The following is a 19,954-nucleotide window of genomic DNA, read 5'->3' as shown; positions in this document are numbered from 1 at the left end:
TATCCATTTCCACTAATGGGGAGCCTTTTTCTTAAGGTCCGCTTTTTCGGTAAAATACATCATAGTTTCAAGCAGAAGGCCATTGACAACTCCTGAGGCAAGAAGCAAACTAGAGAGCAACTAGCCTCAACCCTCAACCCTCATATGCCAAATTGCCAATTGCCATGCATCGAACATTTTAGGGTTCTTGGTCTTGCGTGCATGAAGTTAGCTTCCACGCATTTTTAGGGTAAAATTCTTAGGTTTTAGTGGGGCTTTAGCTTTTAAAGGTGTGTCCTAGTTAGCTTCTTGAGCTTAAGAAGTTTGTCTTTTTTCTTTCATTTTAGCCTCCACTTATTAAAGAGTTGTTCTTTAATATTATTATGATAATTTGGACTCATTGGATAATTTTCACAATTTTTATTATTTTAATTTTATCAATACCACTCTTTCTGAATTACTTTTAACTAAAAAAATTAAAATAAATTTCCTAAGCACCTTTTCTATTACAAATTGAAGGATAATAAGTCATGTTTAGTCAATATGGACAGAAGTCATGTTTAGTTAATTATTGTACCTGCACCGAAAGCGCAGGAGAAAATGGGCAACAATATCAATGATCACCTCCCAGGCTTTCTGTTTGTTTTTATATTTAAAAATATTTTTTTAAAAAATTTAAAATATTTTATTTCTTTCTGTTTGTTTTTATATTTAAAAATATTTTTTTAAAAAATTTAAAATATTTTATTTAAAATTAATATTTTTAAATAATTTTAATATGTTAATATCAAAAATAATATTTTAAAAATAAAAAAAATATTATTTTAATATATTTAAAAATAAAATATACTTTAAAAACAATCACAATCGCAATTTCTAATAACTCTTTCAACTAAAAAAAAGGGTATGATTTTGTAGTAAACAAGAAAAATAAGAAAACAAAGTGGAAGAGACAGATAATTCTTATTGAATAAATTGATTTAATGTTCGTAGAAACAACACCTATATATAGGTGAAAAATAGAAACAGAAACAGAGGACTCTCAAACTAACACTCCTATTTGCATGGCATTACCATACTCAACAAACTAACTAAAAATCAGCAAGAAAATCTGCACGACAAGTTACAGACTTATTCAAACCCAAAGACTTATTCAAAATTAGAAAAGTAAAGTAAATACTTGAACTGCAGGACAAAAGAAAAAACTAGCCGTTTGAGTTTAAAACTCCAACAGCCTCCCTTAAACTCAAACTATCAGAGGTGCACATCCCCATCTTCTCCTTCAACCTGTGAAAGATGTCTGCTTTTAATGGCTTCGTGAGAATATCAGCAATTTGTTCTTCGGATTTACAGAACTCCACCTCTATCTCCTTGCTGCTGACAAGTTCACGAATATAATGGAATTTTATGTCGATGTGCTTGCTTCTCCCATGAAAGACTGGATTCTTCGTAAGTGAAATAGCTGACTTGTTGTCACAAAAAATCTTTGTTGGACTTCCTTGCTTCTGGTTTAATTCATCACACAATCGACGCAACCAAACAGCTTGACATGCAGAGGAGGCAGCAGCCATGTACTCTGCTTCAGTAGTTGACAATGCCACAACTTGTTGCTTCTTCGATGACCATGAAATGGCACCCGAACCAAAATGAAATATATAACCAGAAGTGCTCTTTCTCCCTTCAACATCTCCTGCCCAATCGCTGTCTGAATACCCAACAAGATTACAATCAGCAGCAGATGCATAAAAAATACCATGATTTTGGGTACCTTTTATATATCGCAAAATTCGTTTCGCCACTTGTAAATGAACTTGGCTAGGTGTCTCCATAAACCTGCTAATCATGCCCACACCAAAAGAGATGTCGGGTCTGGTAGAAGTCAAATAACGTAGACTTCCTACTAAACTTCGAAAATAAGTTGTGTTGACTGGATTTCCATCACAAGATTTTGTTAACTGCAGCCGTGTTTCAACTGGAGTACTAATAGAGTTGCATGACTCCATCTTAAATCTCTTTAAGATATCTGCTGCATATTTCTTCTGTGAAACAAAAATTCCAGCACCTGTCTGCATAACTTCAAGCCCAAGATAATAAGACATAAGTCCCATATCAGTCATTTCAAAATTGCTACTCATAGCCTTCTTAAATGCAGCAACCATGCTTGAGTCATTTCCTGTAAATATCAAATCATCCACATATAAACATACAATGAGCATATGATCATGTGAATCAGATTTGATATATAGCGTAGGTTCGTATGGACACTTAAGAAACCCATTTTCTTGAAAATATGAGTCAATACGAGTATACCACACCCTAGGTGCCTGCTTCAACCTATATAATGCCTTCTTTAACCTTAGAACCTTATTTTCATAGCCTTCCTTCACGTAACCAACTGGTTGATCAACAAAGACTTCTTCTTCGAGTGAACCATTTAGAAACGCAGATTTCATATCCATTTGATGTATCTGCCATTTCTTTTGGGCAGCTAAAGCAATCACCAAACGAATGGTGTCAAGTCTTGCCACTGGTGCAAAAACTTCGTAGTAATCAATACCCGGCTTTTGCTTGTATCCTTTCACCACTAACCTTGCCTTCAATCTGTCCACCTGACCATCTGGCTGCAACTTGGTTTTGTATACCCATTTAACTCCAATTGTTTTCTTGCCTTGTGGAAGAGAAGTAAGCTCCCAAGTATGATTCTTCTCAATTGAATGAATTTCTTCATCCATGGCACTAACCCACCGATCATCTTGCACTGCTTCTGCATAGGTTAGAGGATCACAATCTGCAAATAAAGCAAAGTTTACCAAATCCTCATCAGACACATCATTATCATTGGTTACAATATAGTCCTGTAACCGTGCTGGAATCACACGATTTCGTGTTGAGCAACGAGTTGCATCATCAGGACTCAAGGGGAAATCAGAGGTTGCTGTCGTGCTGGTATCCATAGAAGGTCCTTCAGGTTGTGTGCCTTCAACGGAGTCTTCATTCCATGCAACCCCCATTTGTTTCTTCTCATCAACTGTCCAATCCCAAGCTTCTGTCTCATTGAATTCAACGTCCCTGCTCACAATAACTTCATTTGTTGCTGGATTAAACAACTTGTAGCCTTTAGTTATATTGCTATAGCCAATGAAAATGCATTTTACACATTTATCATCAAACTTCTTCCTTTTCTCTGCTGGAACGTGAGCATAAGCAATACAACCGAACACCCTGAAAGTTCCAACATCTGGTTTGTAATTGCTCCAAGCCTCCTCAGGTGTCATGTTGAGAACACTCTTAGTAGGGCACCTGTTTAGAATGAAAACAGCACAGGATACAGCTTCTGCCCAAAACACTTTGGGTAATCCCTTTCCTTTCAACATGCTGCGCACCATTTCACAAATCGTTCGGTTCTTTCTTTCAGCAACCCCGTTCTGTTGGGGTAAGTAGCTTGCTGTGAATTGATGTTTAATGCCATGACTCTTACAGAAAACAGAAAACTCATTAGAAGAGTACTCTCCTCCCCTATCCGATCGAAACATCTTCAAACTTCGACCACACTGTTTTTCAACGTAGATTTTGAACTCTCTAAATATGTTAAAACACTCAGATTTTTGCTTCAAAAAATAGACCCAAGTTCTTCTACTGTAGTCATCAATGAAAGTGAGAAAATATTTGTTACCTCCATGTGAGACATTCTCCATTGGGCCGCAAATATCTGAGTGCACAAGCTCTAGTGGCTGCTGTGCTCTTCGTGACTTTCCCACTGGAAAAGAGTCCCTGTGCAACTTGCCAAATATGCACCCTTCACACATTTGATTAAAATCACCCAACAAAGGCAACCCTGTAACCATTTCCTTCTTTGCCAGCAACCTTAGTCCATTAAAATTCAAATGACCAAAACGGAAATGCCACAACCAATTTGTATCCATAACCACAGCACTAAAGGACATGATCAAATCAGTTTGTAGAGGCAAAGGAAACATGCGATTTTTAGTCATTTTAACTTTGGCAACTAGCTCATTTTTCTGATTCACAATGGTGCAAATTCCATTATCAATGATGATTTTCAATCCCTTTTCCGAGAGTTGCCCAATACTTAATAGATTCCAGTGTAAACTAGGGACAAAAAACACATCAGAGATAGTTGCACGAGAGCCATCTTTTAATCGAATGAGAATGTTACCTTTCCCCATAATTGAAACTTTGGCTTTGTTTCCAAAATTCACTTCTCCACGTGCTGATTCATCTAGGCATGAAAATAGCTCCTTCTTGCCACACATATGATTACTGCACCCAGTATCCAAATACCACTGGTCACTGTGCTCATCTTCAGAAATGCTGCAGGCTAACAACAAAGTTTCCTTTTCTTGTATGTCAGCATCAACATAGTTGGCACGTTCATAATTGGCTTTAGCCAGCTTGACTCTGCATTGTGAACGATAATGTCCAAATTGTTTGCAACGAAAACATTGAATTTTGGACTTATCATACCTTCCATTACCAGAGTTACTTTTCTGAGAAGAGGTAGCTTGTTTGTGGTTCACAGCCTTGCTATCTTTGTCTAATGTTGATCCTCTACCATCGCTGAAATTTGCTTTGTTGGATAGAGTCACCCTGCTTTGAAAAACTTGTTCAATAGGCTCTGCTAATCTTTGATTCATTCGATACTCATGAGCACATAACGACCCCATCAGACCTTCAATTGTCATGATCGAAAGATCCCTTCCTTCTTCAATTGCAGCAACGACATAGTCAAACCGACTTGTCAAGGATCTCATGATTTTTTCAATAACAAGCAAATCTTCCTTTTTCTCGCCATTCACTCGCAATTGATTGACGACAGTTTGAACCCGAGAAAAGAAATCAGATATAGATTCAGAATCTTTCATTTTAAGATATTCAAATTCACCACGTAAGGTTTGCAACCTTACATTCTTTACTTTCTCATCACCTTTGTAGGATCTCTGAAGCATCTCCCACGCCTCTTTAGCCGTAGTTGCATTTGAAATCTTTTCAAAAACAACTTCATCTACGGCTTGGTAGAGAAAAAATAAAGCCTTCTTGTCCTTCTTCCTATTGTTACTCAAGTTATCCTTCTGGACTTGAGTGAGTGCTGCTGCTTCATCTTGATCTACTGGTTCTGCATATCCAAGCTCAACAATCTCGGATAACTCCTGAAAGCCAAACAATGCCTTCATCTGGATACACCATTGATCAAAGTGTTTTCCACCAAACCTGGGAAGCTGAGGTTGTATGCCGTTCATGATTGGATGCTTACAAATACAAGTAAGAACTTAGACCAAACAAGAACACTGGACAGTAACAAGCTCTGATACCAAATGTAGTAAACAAGAAAAACAAGAAAACAAAGTGGAAGAGACAGATAATTCTTATTGAATAAATTGATTTAATGTTCGTAGAAACAACACCTATATATAGGTGAAAAATAGAAACAGAAACAGAGGACTCTCAAACTAACACTCCTATTTGCATGGCATTACCATACTCAACAAACTAACTAAAAATCAGTAAGAAAATCTGCACGACAAGTTACAGACTTATTCAAACCCAAAGACTTATTCAAAATTAGAAAAGTAAAGTAAATACTTGAACTGCAGGACAAAAGAAAAAACTAGCCGTTTGAGTTTAAAACTCCAACAGATTTGGCATTCTTGTTTGTCTATTTCTTCCGTACATGATCCGGTCTCTTGATCTTCTTTGTCTTTGTTTATTAAGAAATCAATTTTACTAGGCATTTTGCTTCCAATCATGACCCTCCATTCGTGATACGAGTTGACGTTGACTAAATTTTGTTTTGTTTTCAGATTGTAAAAGAAAAAAAAATGTTAAGCAGATTATATCCCTATTTTTTTTTGTACTCTGAATTGTTAAAGGAAAATAAATAATAATTTATGCAAAAAAATATTTTAAAACCCCAAATGATCTCATAAACTTTATTAAGAACATAAATTATTTCAAATGTCTATTTCCTTGAAAAAAAACGTTATTTATTTAAGATATAGACTTAATATTAAAAATTCATGGTTTTCTCTGAGACTTTTATTTAAAACAACTCAAAAAATTAATAAAAAAATCAAAAAAAAATTTAAATTAACTTTCTTTTTCCAGAAAAAACAAAAGATATGTTTTTGTCTTTGTGCATAAGACCAAATCCTAAAAGTCTTTAATGCATATTATCGCACCCACACATCGCGGTGACACATTTAAAAATCTTAAAATGAAAAAAAAAATTTCTAGCATCTTATTCTTAGATGAAGAAGATCTAGTTTAAGGGGTCGTTACTTATTATTATGATTACTAAGAACCCTAACTAGTCAACATAGATTCTATAGTACATGATTGATTACACAAAAAAATACATATATATATATATATATATATGTGTTATCACCTCATAAGTGTTTTACCCGAGGCAGATTGTATTACTGATCTTGTTTTAAATTGTTTAGAGTTTATATTTGTTCTATTTTTATGGTTTTAAATTACTCTGATATTAGTGAATATTTACTTATAAATATTTTTAATTTTAATATTTTTAAATATTACATAACCAAAAAATATAATATTTCTAACTATTACGCTAGTAAATAAATCTATAAAATTTGAATTAAAATTTTGCTACTAATGCGTGATAGGAGTTGGCGTTGAATAAATTTGACCTGTCTTTAATTTATAAAAGAAAAGAATAATCTATGCTCTGAATTATTAAAGAAAAATAAATAATAATTAATGAAAAAGTAAATTTTAAAACCCCCAGATTACCTAATAAAATTTGTTAAGCACATAAATTATTTAGAGTTATTATTTCACTTTCATAAAAAAATTATTTATTTTTCATAGATAATGATTCTTTCCTGTTTTAGATTACTTTAATCGGACTTGTTGGGTAATTTGGGGGGTTTTATAATTTTTATTATTTTAAATTTATCAATTCTCTTTTTGATTACTTTTAATAAAAAAATCAATATTTTAAATTTTATCAATTCTTGTTTTTTAGCTGAGATTTTTAGAAAATTAAAATTGACATTAATCGTAGTTTTAAAATTCAATCAGAATTAATTTAAAGGGACACTTGTGTCACGTATTGTATTTATTAACTTATTTTTTTAAAAAATTAATTAAAATAATATTATTTTAATTAAAAAATAAATGAGTTTTGATCAAGTTTTACTTCTTTCAAGTAAATTCATGTTTTATATGTATTTTACATAATTGTTTTTATTTTTATTTACATGGGGTGTCTAAGTCAGTTTACGCGTACCTTAACTAATTCCTATCAGTGCTGAAATTAACAACTAGATAAGTCTTCAGTGATTATTAATATTAACAACCACAGAGCTTGAACCTGAAACTATAATATATTTCACATAACTTCACATAATTTCGTATGTATTTTGTGTTTATTAGCATAATTTGTGAATGATGTGGTGAACTTAATTTATTTAATTAACTTCTTATTTCAATGTAATTATATTTAACCCATCATGTAAACCATGCTCTAATTTCACTGATTGATTGACCATGTGTCTTGTGTTTATTACCCGAAGACTTTGTCTCTTGCTCTATTTTGTTCTTAATGTTTTAATAATATGAGCGGCTGATATAATACGGTAGTTTGTTCAATTGAGTTCTCTACTATTAATTTGATCAATTAAGTCCTTCTATTATAATGCAATCATAACCCTCCATCCATGACTCTGTTAGCTTTGACTTGCTGTCATCCTCAAGGTGTGGTTCGAGTTGAATTTGACTGAATTTGGCTTCGTCTTTAATTTGTAAAAGAAAAAAAAAATGTTTAGCGGGTTATATTTTATTTTCTGGTACTCGTAATTGTTAAAGGAAAATAAATAATAATTTATTACTTTTTTGAAAAACCCTAAATTATCTAATTACTTTGTTAAGAACATAAATTTTTTAGAGTTATTATTTCCTTTTCATAAGAAAAAAACATTATTTATGTTTCTTAGATAATGATTCTTTCTTTTACTTTATTGCTTTAATTGGGCTCAGTGGATAATTTTCTCAATTTTTATTTTTTTAATTTTATCAATATCACTCTTTCTGAAATTACTTTTAACTGAAAAAATAAAATTTATTTCCTAAGCACCTTTTCTCTTACAAATTAAAATTACAAATACAATTAATTTTCCACGAAGCTTCTGAATAGAACTATTGTGTTAGATTAAGCAAAAAAAAATTAATTATTCTCACCCGTTTTAGCATAGTTTTTAAATCTTGACAGGTGGTCGACTTCGCACAAAGCCCGGGTCACCTCTCAAGCTTTAAGCCACTTTAAGGTATGACTTTGGTCTTTTTTAAACATACTATTATTATATAAACATTTTAACTGAGATAGACTGAATTACTGATATTATTTTAAATTAATAAAAGTTTATTTTATTTTATTTTTATGGTCATAAATTATTTTGGTGTTAGTAAATATTTGGTTATGAATATTTTTAATTTCAGTATTATTAAATATTATATAACTTAAAAAATATGATATTCTTATATATTGAATTGTGTTAGTGAATAAAAATATAAAATTAAAATTAAAATTTTGCTCTTCATGCGTGATGTGAGTTGACGTTGAATAAATTTGGCCTGTTTTTAATTTATAAAAGAAATTTTTTTTTACTCTGTACTCTTAATCGTTAAAGGAAAATAAATAATAATTAATGAAAAAGATAAATTTTAAAACCCCCATATTACCTAATAACATTTGTTATAAGCACATAAATTATTTAGAGTTCTTATTTCATTTTCATAAAAAAAATTATTTATTTTTCATAGATAATGATTATTTCCTGTTTTAGATTACTTTAATCGGACTTGTTTTCCACGAAGCTTCTGGAAAGAACTATTGCAACAAATTAATTATTGCAACCCTTTTTGCACTCCCAGAAGAAACGGGAAGCAATTTCAATTATCATATCTGCCTGGAAATCACCTCTCAAGCTTTATGCCATCACTTCCATGTATGACTTAATTAGTCTTACTTTACTGCGTCTTTGTATGTTTCCAACTTTATAGTATTACCAGTGGAAACCTCCACTACTGCTAAATTTGATACCTTATTTTCCTGTCACCTTCCCTATATTTATCAAGGCAGAATAAGAAGAAGAAAGATTCCTAATTAAGTTAGGAAAGAGTTCCTGATAAAAAAAAAAACAATTGTGTTTACAATTTTTATTTAACTAGTTAATTATAATTAATATTTATAAAAATAATATTAATAATAATTATTTTTATAATATAATAGTTTGAATTTATATTTTCTCTATAAATATAAGTATTAATTTATATATTCATAAGCATGTACAATCAAAAAATTATCACAAAGATTAATTAATTGTGTATTGTATAATTTTATTTTAACTGTGTTTACAATAATTAATATGTGTAGCTTTGTATACTATTTTATTTATTTAATTAATTATTGTTTAACTGAGATTACTATTATTATACTATTATTTTAACTGTGTTTACAATAATTAATATGTGTAGCTTTGTATACTTTATAGCAGGAAAACGCGTTTTGCTGGTTAGATAGTGTTGAATATGTTTTTTTTTTTTAGATATATTAAAATAATATTTTTTTAATTTTTAAAATTTATTTTTAATATTATTATATTAAAATTATCTGAAAATATAAAAAAATCAATTTAAAAAAAAAAATTTAAATTTCATTAAAAAATACTTTTAAAACACAAAAGCAAATAGTTTCTAATGTATTGACTTGTGTTGATTTAGATAGTGTTTGAAATTATAATGTATGATATTTTTTAAAATAATTTTTGTTCATTAAAGTAATGTTTTTTTTATTTTTAATATTAATACATTAAAACAATAAAAAACACTAAAAAACATTAATTTAAATTTTTTTAAAAAATTAAAATTTTTAAAAAGTATGTTCCAACAACATGTCTTAGTATTTGAGGATAAAATATGGTAGGGTGAGATTGAGTTTTTTTTGTTGGTATAATTCTCTTAAAACACAAGCTATACCTTTCTAAAAATTAAAAATACATATTTTTTATTTTTTTAATATTTTTTATTATATTTAAATTTAAAAAAATATTTTAATATATTTTCAATTAAAAAACACACAATGTCACATTAACGCCCATACGCTGGACAGTGGACACGAGTTTACACCGACTAATTTAGCTTCATCTTTAATTTGTATTTCTAACTTGAGTAAATTATGTTTTAGTCCTTATATTCTTAGAACAACAATTGGTTAATCCTTTTGATTTAAATTTAAAACCTCAAATGGAATCCCTTAAATTAATAGCTTAGAGCATGTCTGACTCCTCCTATATTTATTGTGCTAAGTTAAACATATCAAATTGTTTGATAATGAATGTTTTTATTGTGAGGTTAGTAAAATTATTTAAATTAAAGTTATAATCAAAGACATAACTTAAATTAAATAATTTCTTTAAAATGTTAAATATTTTTAAAAAAACTAAATCAACTAATTAAAAATTAAATCTTTTATTGGTAAGTAGACAAATATCATAAAAAATAAGTAAGAAAGAAACAATAATCAAAACATTACATTGCTTGCTTTTTAATAAATAAAATTACTAAACAATTTAATTAAGTTACATACACGGTGAGATCTTTAATATATTAAAATAAAATAATTGTGTTGGTTCATTTAAAAAATTTAAGGTTAATAAATGTATATTTAAATATTAGTTAATTACTATATATAAAACAAAATGATCGAAGTTAGTTAATTTCAGATTATTTCAAATTATTGTTTACTCTCTAAATAAAATAAACACTATCTCTTCTCAATAAACATTACTTTCTATGCTTCAATAAGCTAATGTAACCTCAAATTACTTTTATGAAAATTAACTTTCAATCTCAAATTGATTTTTAAAATAACAATCAATTTTTCCATGTTTTACTTTAGAACACGTCCGGTTATTAAGGGGCTAAATTACAAAAACATACAAAATATAGAGAATAAACAATACTAATAATAACTTACTATTTTTAACTTCTTACCGCCAGCATATGTTTGAAAAATTGTTATTTAAAATTATGAATGGTAAAACTCTAACTGATGAAGTACTGATTAAGTTTTATATTTAGTTTTTAAAGATTATAGTTCAAAGTTTTATAAATTTTAAAACTATTATAAATTTATATAACAATTAATTTTAAAATTTATAAAATTAGTTAAAATTCAAACATCCATTTAATAATTGAAAAAAAATCGCTACTCTTAACTTCCTTTTATTTTAAGGAAACAGGTTCGAATCTTCAACGCAGGTTCCTCGTGTGTGTAGTCAAATACCCAATGAACCAAAGAATTCCTCGCCGTCCGTGTCTTCCTTTATAACTGGCATTCTCACACTTTCAAGTTAAACGTTTGATCAGTGTCCAAGAGAGAAACCCTTCGCCTTCATCTTCATCTTCATGTCCATGGACTCTAGATCTCTTACATAACCCTCTCTTTTGCTCGCCGATCATCTGATCCACTCGTATTTCTGTATTCCTTGTTTATCATTTCAGACGGTGGGTTTCTTCTCTTTTTCTCTGTTAATGGCTTAATTTGCATCCATAAGATCATCTAGGCAAACCATACGTTCCCTTTTCATTTTTTGTGTTGGCTTCCCTCGACAAAAAATTGTGAGATATCTGTGTGGGAAATTAAATCCCAATCAATTAAATTTTTCCCAGAAACCAGCAGGTATGGGTTCCCTGTCAAGAACATATTTTACTTAAAATTATATTTTCTTTTTCATAAAAACAAAATACTTTAATGGGATAAATTGGGGGTTTCGACCTCTTTTTTTTTTTTATATAGATTTTATCATTATTTTTTCACAATAACTTAATAATAATCTGCTTCTATGAAACTGCACAGAAGGTAGAACTGGGCAGCAATTTCAAATGTCATTGCTTCCTGAAAATCACCAATCAAGCCTTGAGCCATTTTCATCAGGTATGACTTTGTCCTTTTAACTTGAGTAACCTTTTTGTTATTTTATATTTTATCATTCATTATACTTTGTTTTTCTTAATTAATTATTTTAAATTTATCATTAATCAGTAGCATAAGAATGTTCAGAGTATTTTATTGGCACAATTATTTTTTCACAATAACTTAATAATAATCTGCTTCTATGAAACTGCACAGAAGGTAGAACTGGGCAGCAATTTCAATTGTCATTGCTTCCTGAAAATCACCAATCAAGCCTTGAGCCATTTTCATCAGGTTTGAGTTTGTCCTTTTGACTTGAGCAAATTATGTTTTAGTCTATATATTTTTAGAACAATAATTTAAATTAAAAAGCTCATATTAAATCCTTTAGTCTCTATACTATGTTTGATGTGCTGTGTTGCGAGATGAAAAACATCAAATTATTTGGTAATAAACTGCTATATTGTGTTGTTAATAAAATCATTTAAATTAAAATTATTGTTAAGAAAGTAATTTAAATTAAACAATATCTTTAAGAAACTAAATGGATTGTCTAAGAAATGAATTCTTTCTATTGTAAAAGAAATATATAATAAAATATAAGTAAAAGATAATCATTAACAATAACATTACTTAGCTTGTTTTTTAGCAAATGAAACTTTTAAATAATTTAATTAAGATTTATACAAGCTGAAATCTAATATACTCAAAATAAAATTATCGAGTTAGTTATTTTAAAATATTTAATACTATTGACTATATAATTAAATATTAGTTAAATACTATTTATAAAATAAAAATAATTGAAGTTAATTAAGTTTAAAGTATTTAAGGTTATTTTTACTTTTAAATAAAATAAGCAGTCTTCCATTTATTTGCCATGCTTTTTGAGTTGGCAGCTAATATATGTTTTAACTATTTTCTTTGATAAAAATGAACTTCCACTCTAAAAAGATAAATAACTGATTTTTAGAATCCAAACCAAATATTATTTTTATACTTTATTTTAAAGCAAAGCAATAAAATTAGAAAAATAGAGGATCAAAGTCACTCAATGGTCATTCTCATTTATTCACTACAATTTAATTGCTTTTTTTTTTCTAGTCAAAATCTTAACTTACGATTTTTAAGACAAATAAGGGACTCAATTACCAAAAAAAAAAAAAAAAACACATAGAGTAAACAACAACAACAACTTACTCTGTTCACTTCCAACCTTGTGCATGTGTTTGAAAAACCCCCATTTTCTGTGTAAATGTATAATATAACCAGCACTAACATCCACTACTGCTCAATTTCATACCTTACATTTCCTTCAAAAAAATCCCCATCTTCCTATCTATAGGTCCCATGTCCACCTTATCCAGAGCCTCTCCTTCTTCTTCCTCTAGACATGGAGGGACTTACGATGTCTTTCTAAGCTTTAGAGGAGAAGATACTCGAAAACAATTTATAGATCATCTCTACGTTGCCTTGGCCCATGCTGGAATCCATACTTTTCGGGATGACGATGAACTCTCTCGAGGAGAAGAGATCTCCCCAGCACTCTCTTATGCAATTCGAGAATCAAAGATATCCTTGGTGGTCTTCTCCAAGAACTATGCTTCCTCTAGATGGTGTCTTGATGAACTTGTAACGATTCTTGAGAGAAGAAAGATGGGTCAGATTGTTGTTCCCGTGTTCTATGATATTGATCCTTCAGATGTTAGAAAACAGACTGGGAGTTACGCTGATGCTTTTGCTAGACATGGAGAACGCTTCAATGGAGAAACTGATAGGGTCATTAAGTGGAGAGGAGCTCTAACGGAGGCTGCAAATCTATCTGGGTGGTCTCTTAAAGATATTGCAAACGGGTATGTCGTTTTGTTTTTAGACCTTTTCAAATTAATTCTGCACAATTTGAAATATGAATTATCTGATCATCGATGACTTCGTTTCACACTGAACAGGTATGAATCGGAACTTATCAGACGTATTGTGGGAGATATTCTTGTTAAATTGAGTCACAATTACTTCCATTTTCCCAATCAAACAGTAGGTATTGATTCCCGGGTGGAGGACATTATCAAATCGCTTACTGTTGTTACGGAGGATGTTAGAATTGTGGGATTACATGGGATGTCAGGATGTGGCAAGACAACTTTAGCAAAAGCTGTATTCAATAAACTCTATCATGGATTTGGGAAACGGTGTTTTCTTTTCAACGTCAAAGAAATGTCACAACAGCCTAATGGTCGGGTTCGATTACAGGAGGAGTTTCTTCGACGTGTTTTCAAATTAGGTGAATTCAAGCAGATTGATGATGTTGATAAAGGAATGAATATGATTAAGGAAAGACTTTGGGACCAAAGGGTTCTTGCCGTTCTTGATGACGTGGATCAACCAGAACAACTACATGAATTGGTGGAAGTGCGAAGTTGGTTTGGTCCTGGTAGTATAGTTATCATTACAACTGGAAACGAACATTTGCTAACTCAACTTGAAGTGAATGTAAAATATCGTGTTGCAAAATTGAGTCACGCTGAATCTCTTGAGCTTTTCAGTCGGCATGCCTTTAGGGACACCCAACCAATAGAAGATTATGCGATGCTTTCGAATGATGTGTTGAGCTACTGTGGAGGACATCCTTTGGCTCTTGAACTTTTGGGTTCTTTTTTGTTTAAAAGAGAGAAGCCCGAGTGGGAAAGTCTCATTGACAGTTTAAAAAAAATCACACCCGATCAAATACAGCAAAAGCTCAGAATAAGTTTCGAGGCATTGGGTGGTGGTCCAGTAAAGAGCATATTCCTCGACATTGCATGCTTTTTTGTTGGTAGAGACAAGGAATATGTAAAAACGATACTAGATGCCCGTTATGGTTTCAACACAGAAATTGCTATTAAGAATCTCATCGAAAGGTCTTTCATTACAATTGATTCAAAAAAGGAGATAAACTTGAATAATCTATTACGAGATATGGGAAGAGAGATAAACCGTGAAATGTCACCTGACCATCCTGGAAATCGCAGCAGAATCTGCTTTCATGATGATGCATTGGATGTCCTCTATAATAAAAAGGTAAGAACTGTATGCATATGCCTTGTCTTGTACCCAAAAACAGTCTTATATATATGGGTTATGTATCCTTGATAGCAACATTTTACATGATTTTTAATGCCGTGTTCAATATTTCTGCATTTAGGGAACAAAATCTGTTCAGGGTCTTGCTCTAGATGTTCGATTTTCAAAATCAGAAACATTGAGCTCAGAATCATTTATGAAGATGAGATGCTTAAAATTACTCCAAATCAATGGAGTATATGTCACTGGATGCTTCCAACATCTTTCCAAAGAGTTGTTATGGCTCTGCTGGCATGAGTGTCCTTTGAGATCTTTACCATCCGATTTTCATCTACAAGACATAGTTATCCTTGATTTTCAGAACAGTAACATCGAAGAACTATGGAAGGAGATCAAGGTACGAAATATGCATTAAGCCCTACAAATTCGACCTTGATGAACTTTAAATTTCCCAGTTACATTTTTATTTTTTGTGCTAAATTTCCTCTGTTTTTTCCTCACTGCTTCAACAGTTCCTCAACAAGTTGAAAATCCTTGATCTCAGCTATTCCAAATTCCTTTCTAGAACTCCAAACTTGCATAGTCCAAGTCTAGAGAAACTAATACTTGAGGGTTGCTCAAGTTTAGTTGAGCTTCATCAATCTATTGGACGTTCAAAGGGGCTTGTTTACTTAAACTTGAGGGGATGTTGCAGACTCAAGAATCTTCCAGAAAGCATCTGTGAGTTGGAATTTCTTGAAACCCTCAATATTACTATGTGCTCTCAACTTGAGAAATTGCCTAAGCACATTGGTAATATGGAATGCTTAAGGGGGTTGCTGGCAGATGGAACTTCAATTAAGCAACTCCCCCTTTCTATTGTCTTTTTTAAGAAACTCGAGAAGCTATCACTATGTGGACGCAATTATGACAAACTAGATTCACCATCTGGACCCTGGCATTTACCATTTTCTTCATGGTTTTCACCAAGAAACACAGACTCCAAAACTCTGCTGCCAGTTTCTTTCGGTTGCTTGATGTCATTGAGAGAACTAGATATCAGTTACCATGGCTTGTCTGAAGGTTCCATTTCTGTTGCTTTTGAGAGTTTGTCAGCTCTCAGAAGGTTGGATTTATCAGGAAACAAATTCCTTTATATGCCTTTTGGCATTGGCGGTATTCCGAAGCTAGAGATATTGTTAGTTGTAAACTGCAAAAATCTCCAATCAATCGCGGAGCTTCCCTCAAGTTTATTGCTCTTGGATGCAACTAATTGCACATCAATGGAAAGCCTAGCAGTTCCATCAAACAAATGTGCATTGAAATTACGTGGGTGCCAAAAACTGAGAGAGATTCATGGCATAGAAGGTGGGAGTGACTGCACATCCGTTGTTCACATGGAATGTTGCAACAATTTATCAAATAATTTCAAGAGGAGTCTTGTTCAGGTAATCTTTGTTTCTCAATTGCACACACGACAACTAGCACATATACTATAACGTTTAAATTCTAAATTTTAGCTTTCCTTGCAACGCAGGCATTGTGCAAGGGTAAGCGTGATGAAATCTTCTTCCCTGCTGATGAGATCCCAGAATGGTTCAGCCATCATGGAGATGGATCTTCATTATCATTTCTTCTGCCAGCACTTTCATTTGGTGATGAACTCCTAGCGATGATTGTTTGGGTTGTCTTCGCAGTTGATGAAAGAAGATTTCTCAATCTATATCCTTCTGCTATTATAAGAAATAAGAGCAATGGTAAAAAATTGGTGGAAAGGTCAATGCACATTGGATTTATTTCGAGTAGCCATTCTTGGGTAAGCCATGCACCATTTGTTGTCCTTCCATGTGCAATGGAAGGTGGGGGGGAATTAGAACTCAATGTGGAAGTAGAGGAGGATGCCATAGTAGAGAAGTGTGGGGTACATCTGGTTGTAAAAAGGGCAGATTTGAGGGACGGTCAAGGAACGTTCCACGAGAACTTGGAAGCTGCTATAGTTGAAAAACCGGATGAAGTGGCCACTGTGAAAAGAGGTCAGGATTACAATCATGATGAACGAAGCTTGAAAAGGCTGAAGCCACTTTGTAGGACTTCTTCCAGCAATTGGGTTGTTACATCTGAAGAAATTATATAGCAGAATATGGCAAGGGATTCTTGAATGCATAGGGAACAATTTTCATTTATATCTTGGCTTTCTTTGTTCAAGAAGTTTTAATCGTAGGTCCATACGTGTCTGTCTGTTCTCTTCATGATGGTGGTAGTGTGTGGGCTATTAGATACATGGTAGCCTTTTAGACACTCTGCTAATCATCTTGTGAAGGCTTGTGACATTTGTTCTACAGCTAAGAGTTTAGGACATAAAACATAGCTATGCAACTATTTTAACATCTTTTTTCATTCTTTACCTGACCTTTAATCATGTCTTTCACAAATCATTTTACCAGAAGAGATCGAATCATTTGGCTAACAAAATTTCACAGGAGGAAGCTATGCTGAGGAGATCTAGTCGTGTTCGGGTTCTACCAGGAGAGAATCCTGCTAATGCTATGCCTAGTTATGTAGCGAGTGGAAAGTAGACCAAAGTTCCGGTGGCCAAGTGGAGAGTATTTTAAGGTCGGAAGGAGGGATATGTGAGAGTTGGATTATTTTGGTATGGATTCCGTTTAGTCCGTCTTGTTATAATAATGAATTTTATCACAAAAATAAAACAGAAAAACAGGGGATATACAGTTGATCTGGTTTATATATATATATATATATATATATGAATCAACATAAAATTCAACTTACAATTTTGTTGACAGTATATAAATATGAAGATGTAGATTGAGAGAATGATGAATGATTTTGAAAATTGATCACGGGTACGGGGACATGTAATATGTAAACCGGAGTAAATGTATTATGAACAACAGGAAAGCTTGTCGAAGTAATGGAAATTATTTATTGGTTGATTTTTATTTATATAGAATTTTATATTTATAACAAAATATTTTAAATATCTTATCTTATATATCAATTTTTTATTGGTCAAAAAATATATAAAGATTTATTTATTTTTCATGTTATTTTTTTTTATGTAAAAATAAAATAAAAATAACAAGTAACAAATTTTGACTGGTAAAACATTATTATTTCTACGTATATCCCTCAAGACAAGCTTGCTTTATAAATGGGCATATTTTTTAAATATATATATGGTGGAGAAGATTTTATAATATATATATCATACTTTTCCCATTTGGAATTTGGTGTACTACTACAGCCATTTGTTGCAGGATTACCTTGCCATATTAGGCTTAACTCATAATATCATGTTCCATTTTATTGAAGTATTGGATTAGTTTTCATATAAAAAAACCATCTTATTTGATATTAAACAAATAAATAATATAGTTTATCTTAAATAAAGTATACAAGGGGTAATACATTATTTCTATATACAACTAGTATATATTATTCCTATACACAATCGTTTTTTTATCTAGATTCTGAGATTAACTAGGTTTTCTAGTAATAAAAATACTAGCTTGACGACTCCATTTTTTTTTTTTTTTACTGATAAAAAACTATATTTTCTTATTCTTTTCACTTATCACCACAAATATTCTAATCCGAGATGATGTTTGTATTAACATTGTACATGTGCGACAAAGTGTTTCAACAAATAAGTATACTAAACAAGTTGTTTAAGCTATTATTTTTTATTTATTTATGTTTAAGATCTTAAAGCTTTATTTATTTGATTAAGTTACTAGTTTAATTTTGTATTTTTTTTTTATGCTTGCTAATAACTTTTTTAACAAGATTAACTTTATTTTACTTTTGTTATCTTGCATGTAATTTATTTAACGATCATATTAAACTATCTATTACAATAAATTAATTAATTTAAACTTAAACAATTGCAATTAAAATTCCTTACACCATGTTCCTTTGGAAGTCTTAGCAATTCAAGATTAAGAGAGTGTTTGAGAATGCAGTGCAAACCGTGTTCCTAGAAATTTTGATTTTTTTTGTTTTTGTTTAAAATAATTTTTTATATATATTTTTAAATTGTTTTGATATGTTGATGTCAAAAATAATTTTTTAAAAATAATTTTTGTTTATTTTAATGTATTTATAAATAAAAAATAGTTTAAACTATTATCGCTGTCACAATCCCTAATAGACCCGTAAATCCAAAAGAGGGTTTGCATTGCTTTGAGACTTTTCACAATGGTAGAAAAAGTCTTACACCGTATAAAATTTCTTACACAATGGTAGTGCTTTGCTTTAAGACTCAAATAAAAAATATTTAGGTAAAAAAAATTATCAAGTATTATTATTAAACTTGGATTAATAGATTAATAATGAAATCTTCTTATGTAACTCATAATTTGTTCAAATTTAAAATTAAATTATGTAAGAACTGTTTTAAAATAACCTAATTAATTTGATAGGTACAAAAATAATCTGGATAATTGGTAAAAAAATTCAAGATGATTTTTTTTAATATTGAGACATAGATATATTAGATTGACTCAGACTTCGAGACTTAACTGGCTACATTCACAATTCGAGTAATGGACTCCACCAAGTTTAAAAACTTTTTTTTTAAAAAATATTTTTACTTAATTATATGATAACAAAAATAGATGCTCATAAATCAAGTACAAACTATGTACAAAACAAATATCAAAATGTTTGTCTGAAATTATGATAACTCATAAAAAACAAACTGAAATAATTTATAAGGATAAATTTAAAATCAAGTAAATATTAAAAGATAAAATTGAAAAAAAAATAGGGAAAAAAGATTCAAAATCCTTTACTATTTATCATTTCTCATTTTGTATTACTTTTAATTAAAAATCAAAATTTATTTCCTAAGTATTTTTTCCTTTAAAAATTGAAGGATAACAAGTCATGTTTAGTCAACATGGACTAAAGTAACGGAACAAGTCAATGTTAATATCACAAAGGATAGAATGG

At 30.8% G+C, this 19,954-nt stretch overlaps 1 protein-coding gene across 6 annotated transcripts; it reads left to right on the top strand.

Moving 5' to 3' along the window:
* Positions 1-11,295: 11,295 nt before the first annotated feature.
* Positions 11,296-17,377, top strand: LOC18107952 (disease resistance protein RUN1). 6 transcript variants are annotated; one of them, XM_024591932.2, is made up of 8 exons: positions 11,296-11,532; positions 11,885-11,962; positions 12,158-12,235; positions 13,287-13,794; positions 13,891-14,998; positions 15,123-15,398; positions 15,514-16,428; positions 16,518-17,377. In XM_024591932.2, exons 2-8 carry the CDS (start codon positions 11,911-11,913, stop codon positions 17,112-17,114), a joined length of 3,534 nt encoding a protein of 1,177 aa, XP_024447700.1. In that variant the 5' UTR covers positions 11,296-11,532; positions 11,885-11,910; the 3' UTR covers positions 17,115-17,377. The 6 variants fall into 6 exon arrangements, with proteins under 6 accessions (XP_024447700.1, XP_024447699.1, XP_052305489.1 ...); XM_024591931.2 differs by having other exon boundaries at positions 11,296-11,707; XM_052449529.1 differs by lacking the exon at positions 12,158-12,235.
* Positions 17,378-19,954: the final 2,577 nt, after the last annotated feature.

Source organism: Populus trichocarpa, chromosome 19 (genome assembly GCF_000002775.5).
Source record: "Populus trichocarpa isolate Nisqually-1 chromosome 19, P.trichocarpa_v4.1, whole genome shotgun sequence".
Classification (NCBI taxonomy): domain Eukaryota; kingdom Viridiplantae; phylum Streptophyta; class Magnoliopsida; order Malpighiales; family Salicaceae; genus Populus; species Populus trichocarpa.
The sequence above is the reverse complement of the archived record's forward strand: the minus strand, read 5'-3'. Positions and strand labels throughout refer to the sequence as shown.

Excerpts from the sequence above, each read along its gene's own strand:
- LOC18107952 (XM_024591932.2), top strand. The coding sequence starts at position 11,911 with ATGTCATTGCTTCCTGAAAATCACCAATCAAGCCTTGAGCCATTTTCA. Across the intron at positions 12,236-13,286 it reads CCTTGAGCCATTTTCATCAG|GTCCCATGTCCACCTTATCC; the intron begins GTTTGAGTTTGT and ends TCCTATCTATAG. Across the intron at positions 14,999-15,122 it reads ATGTCCTCTATAATAAAAAG|GGAACAAAATCTGTTCAGGG; the intron begins GTAAGAACTGTA and ends TTCTGCATTTAG.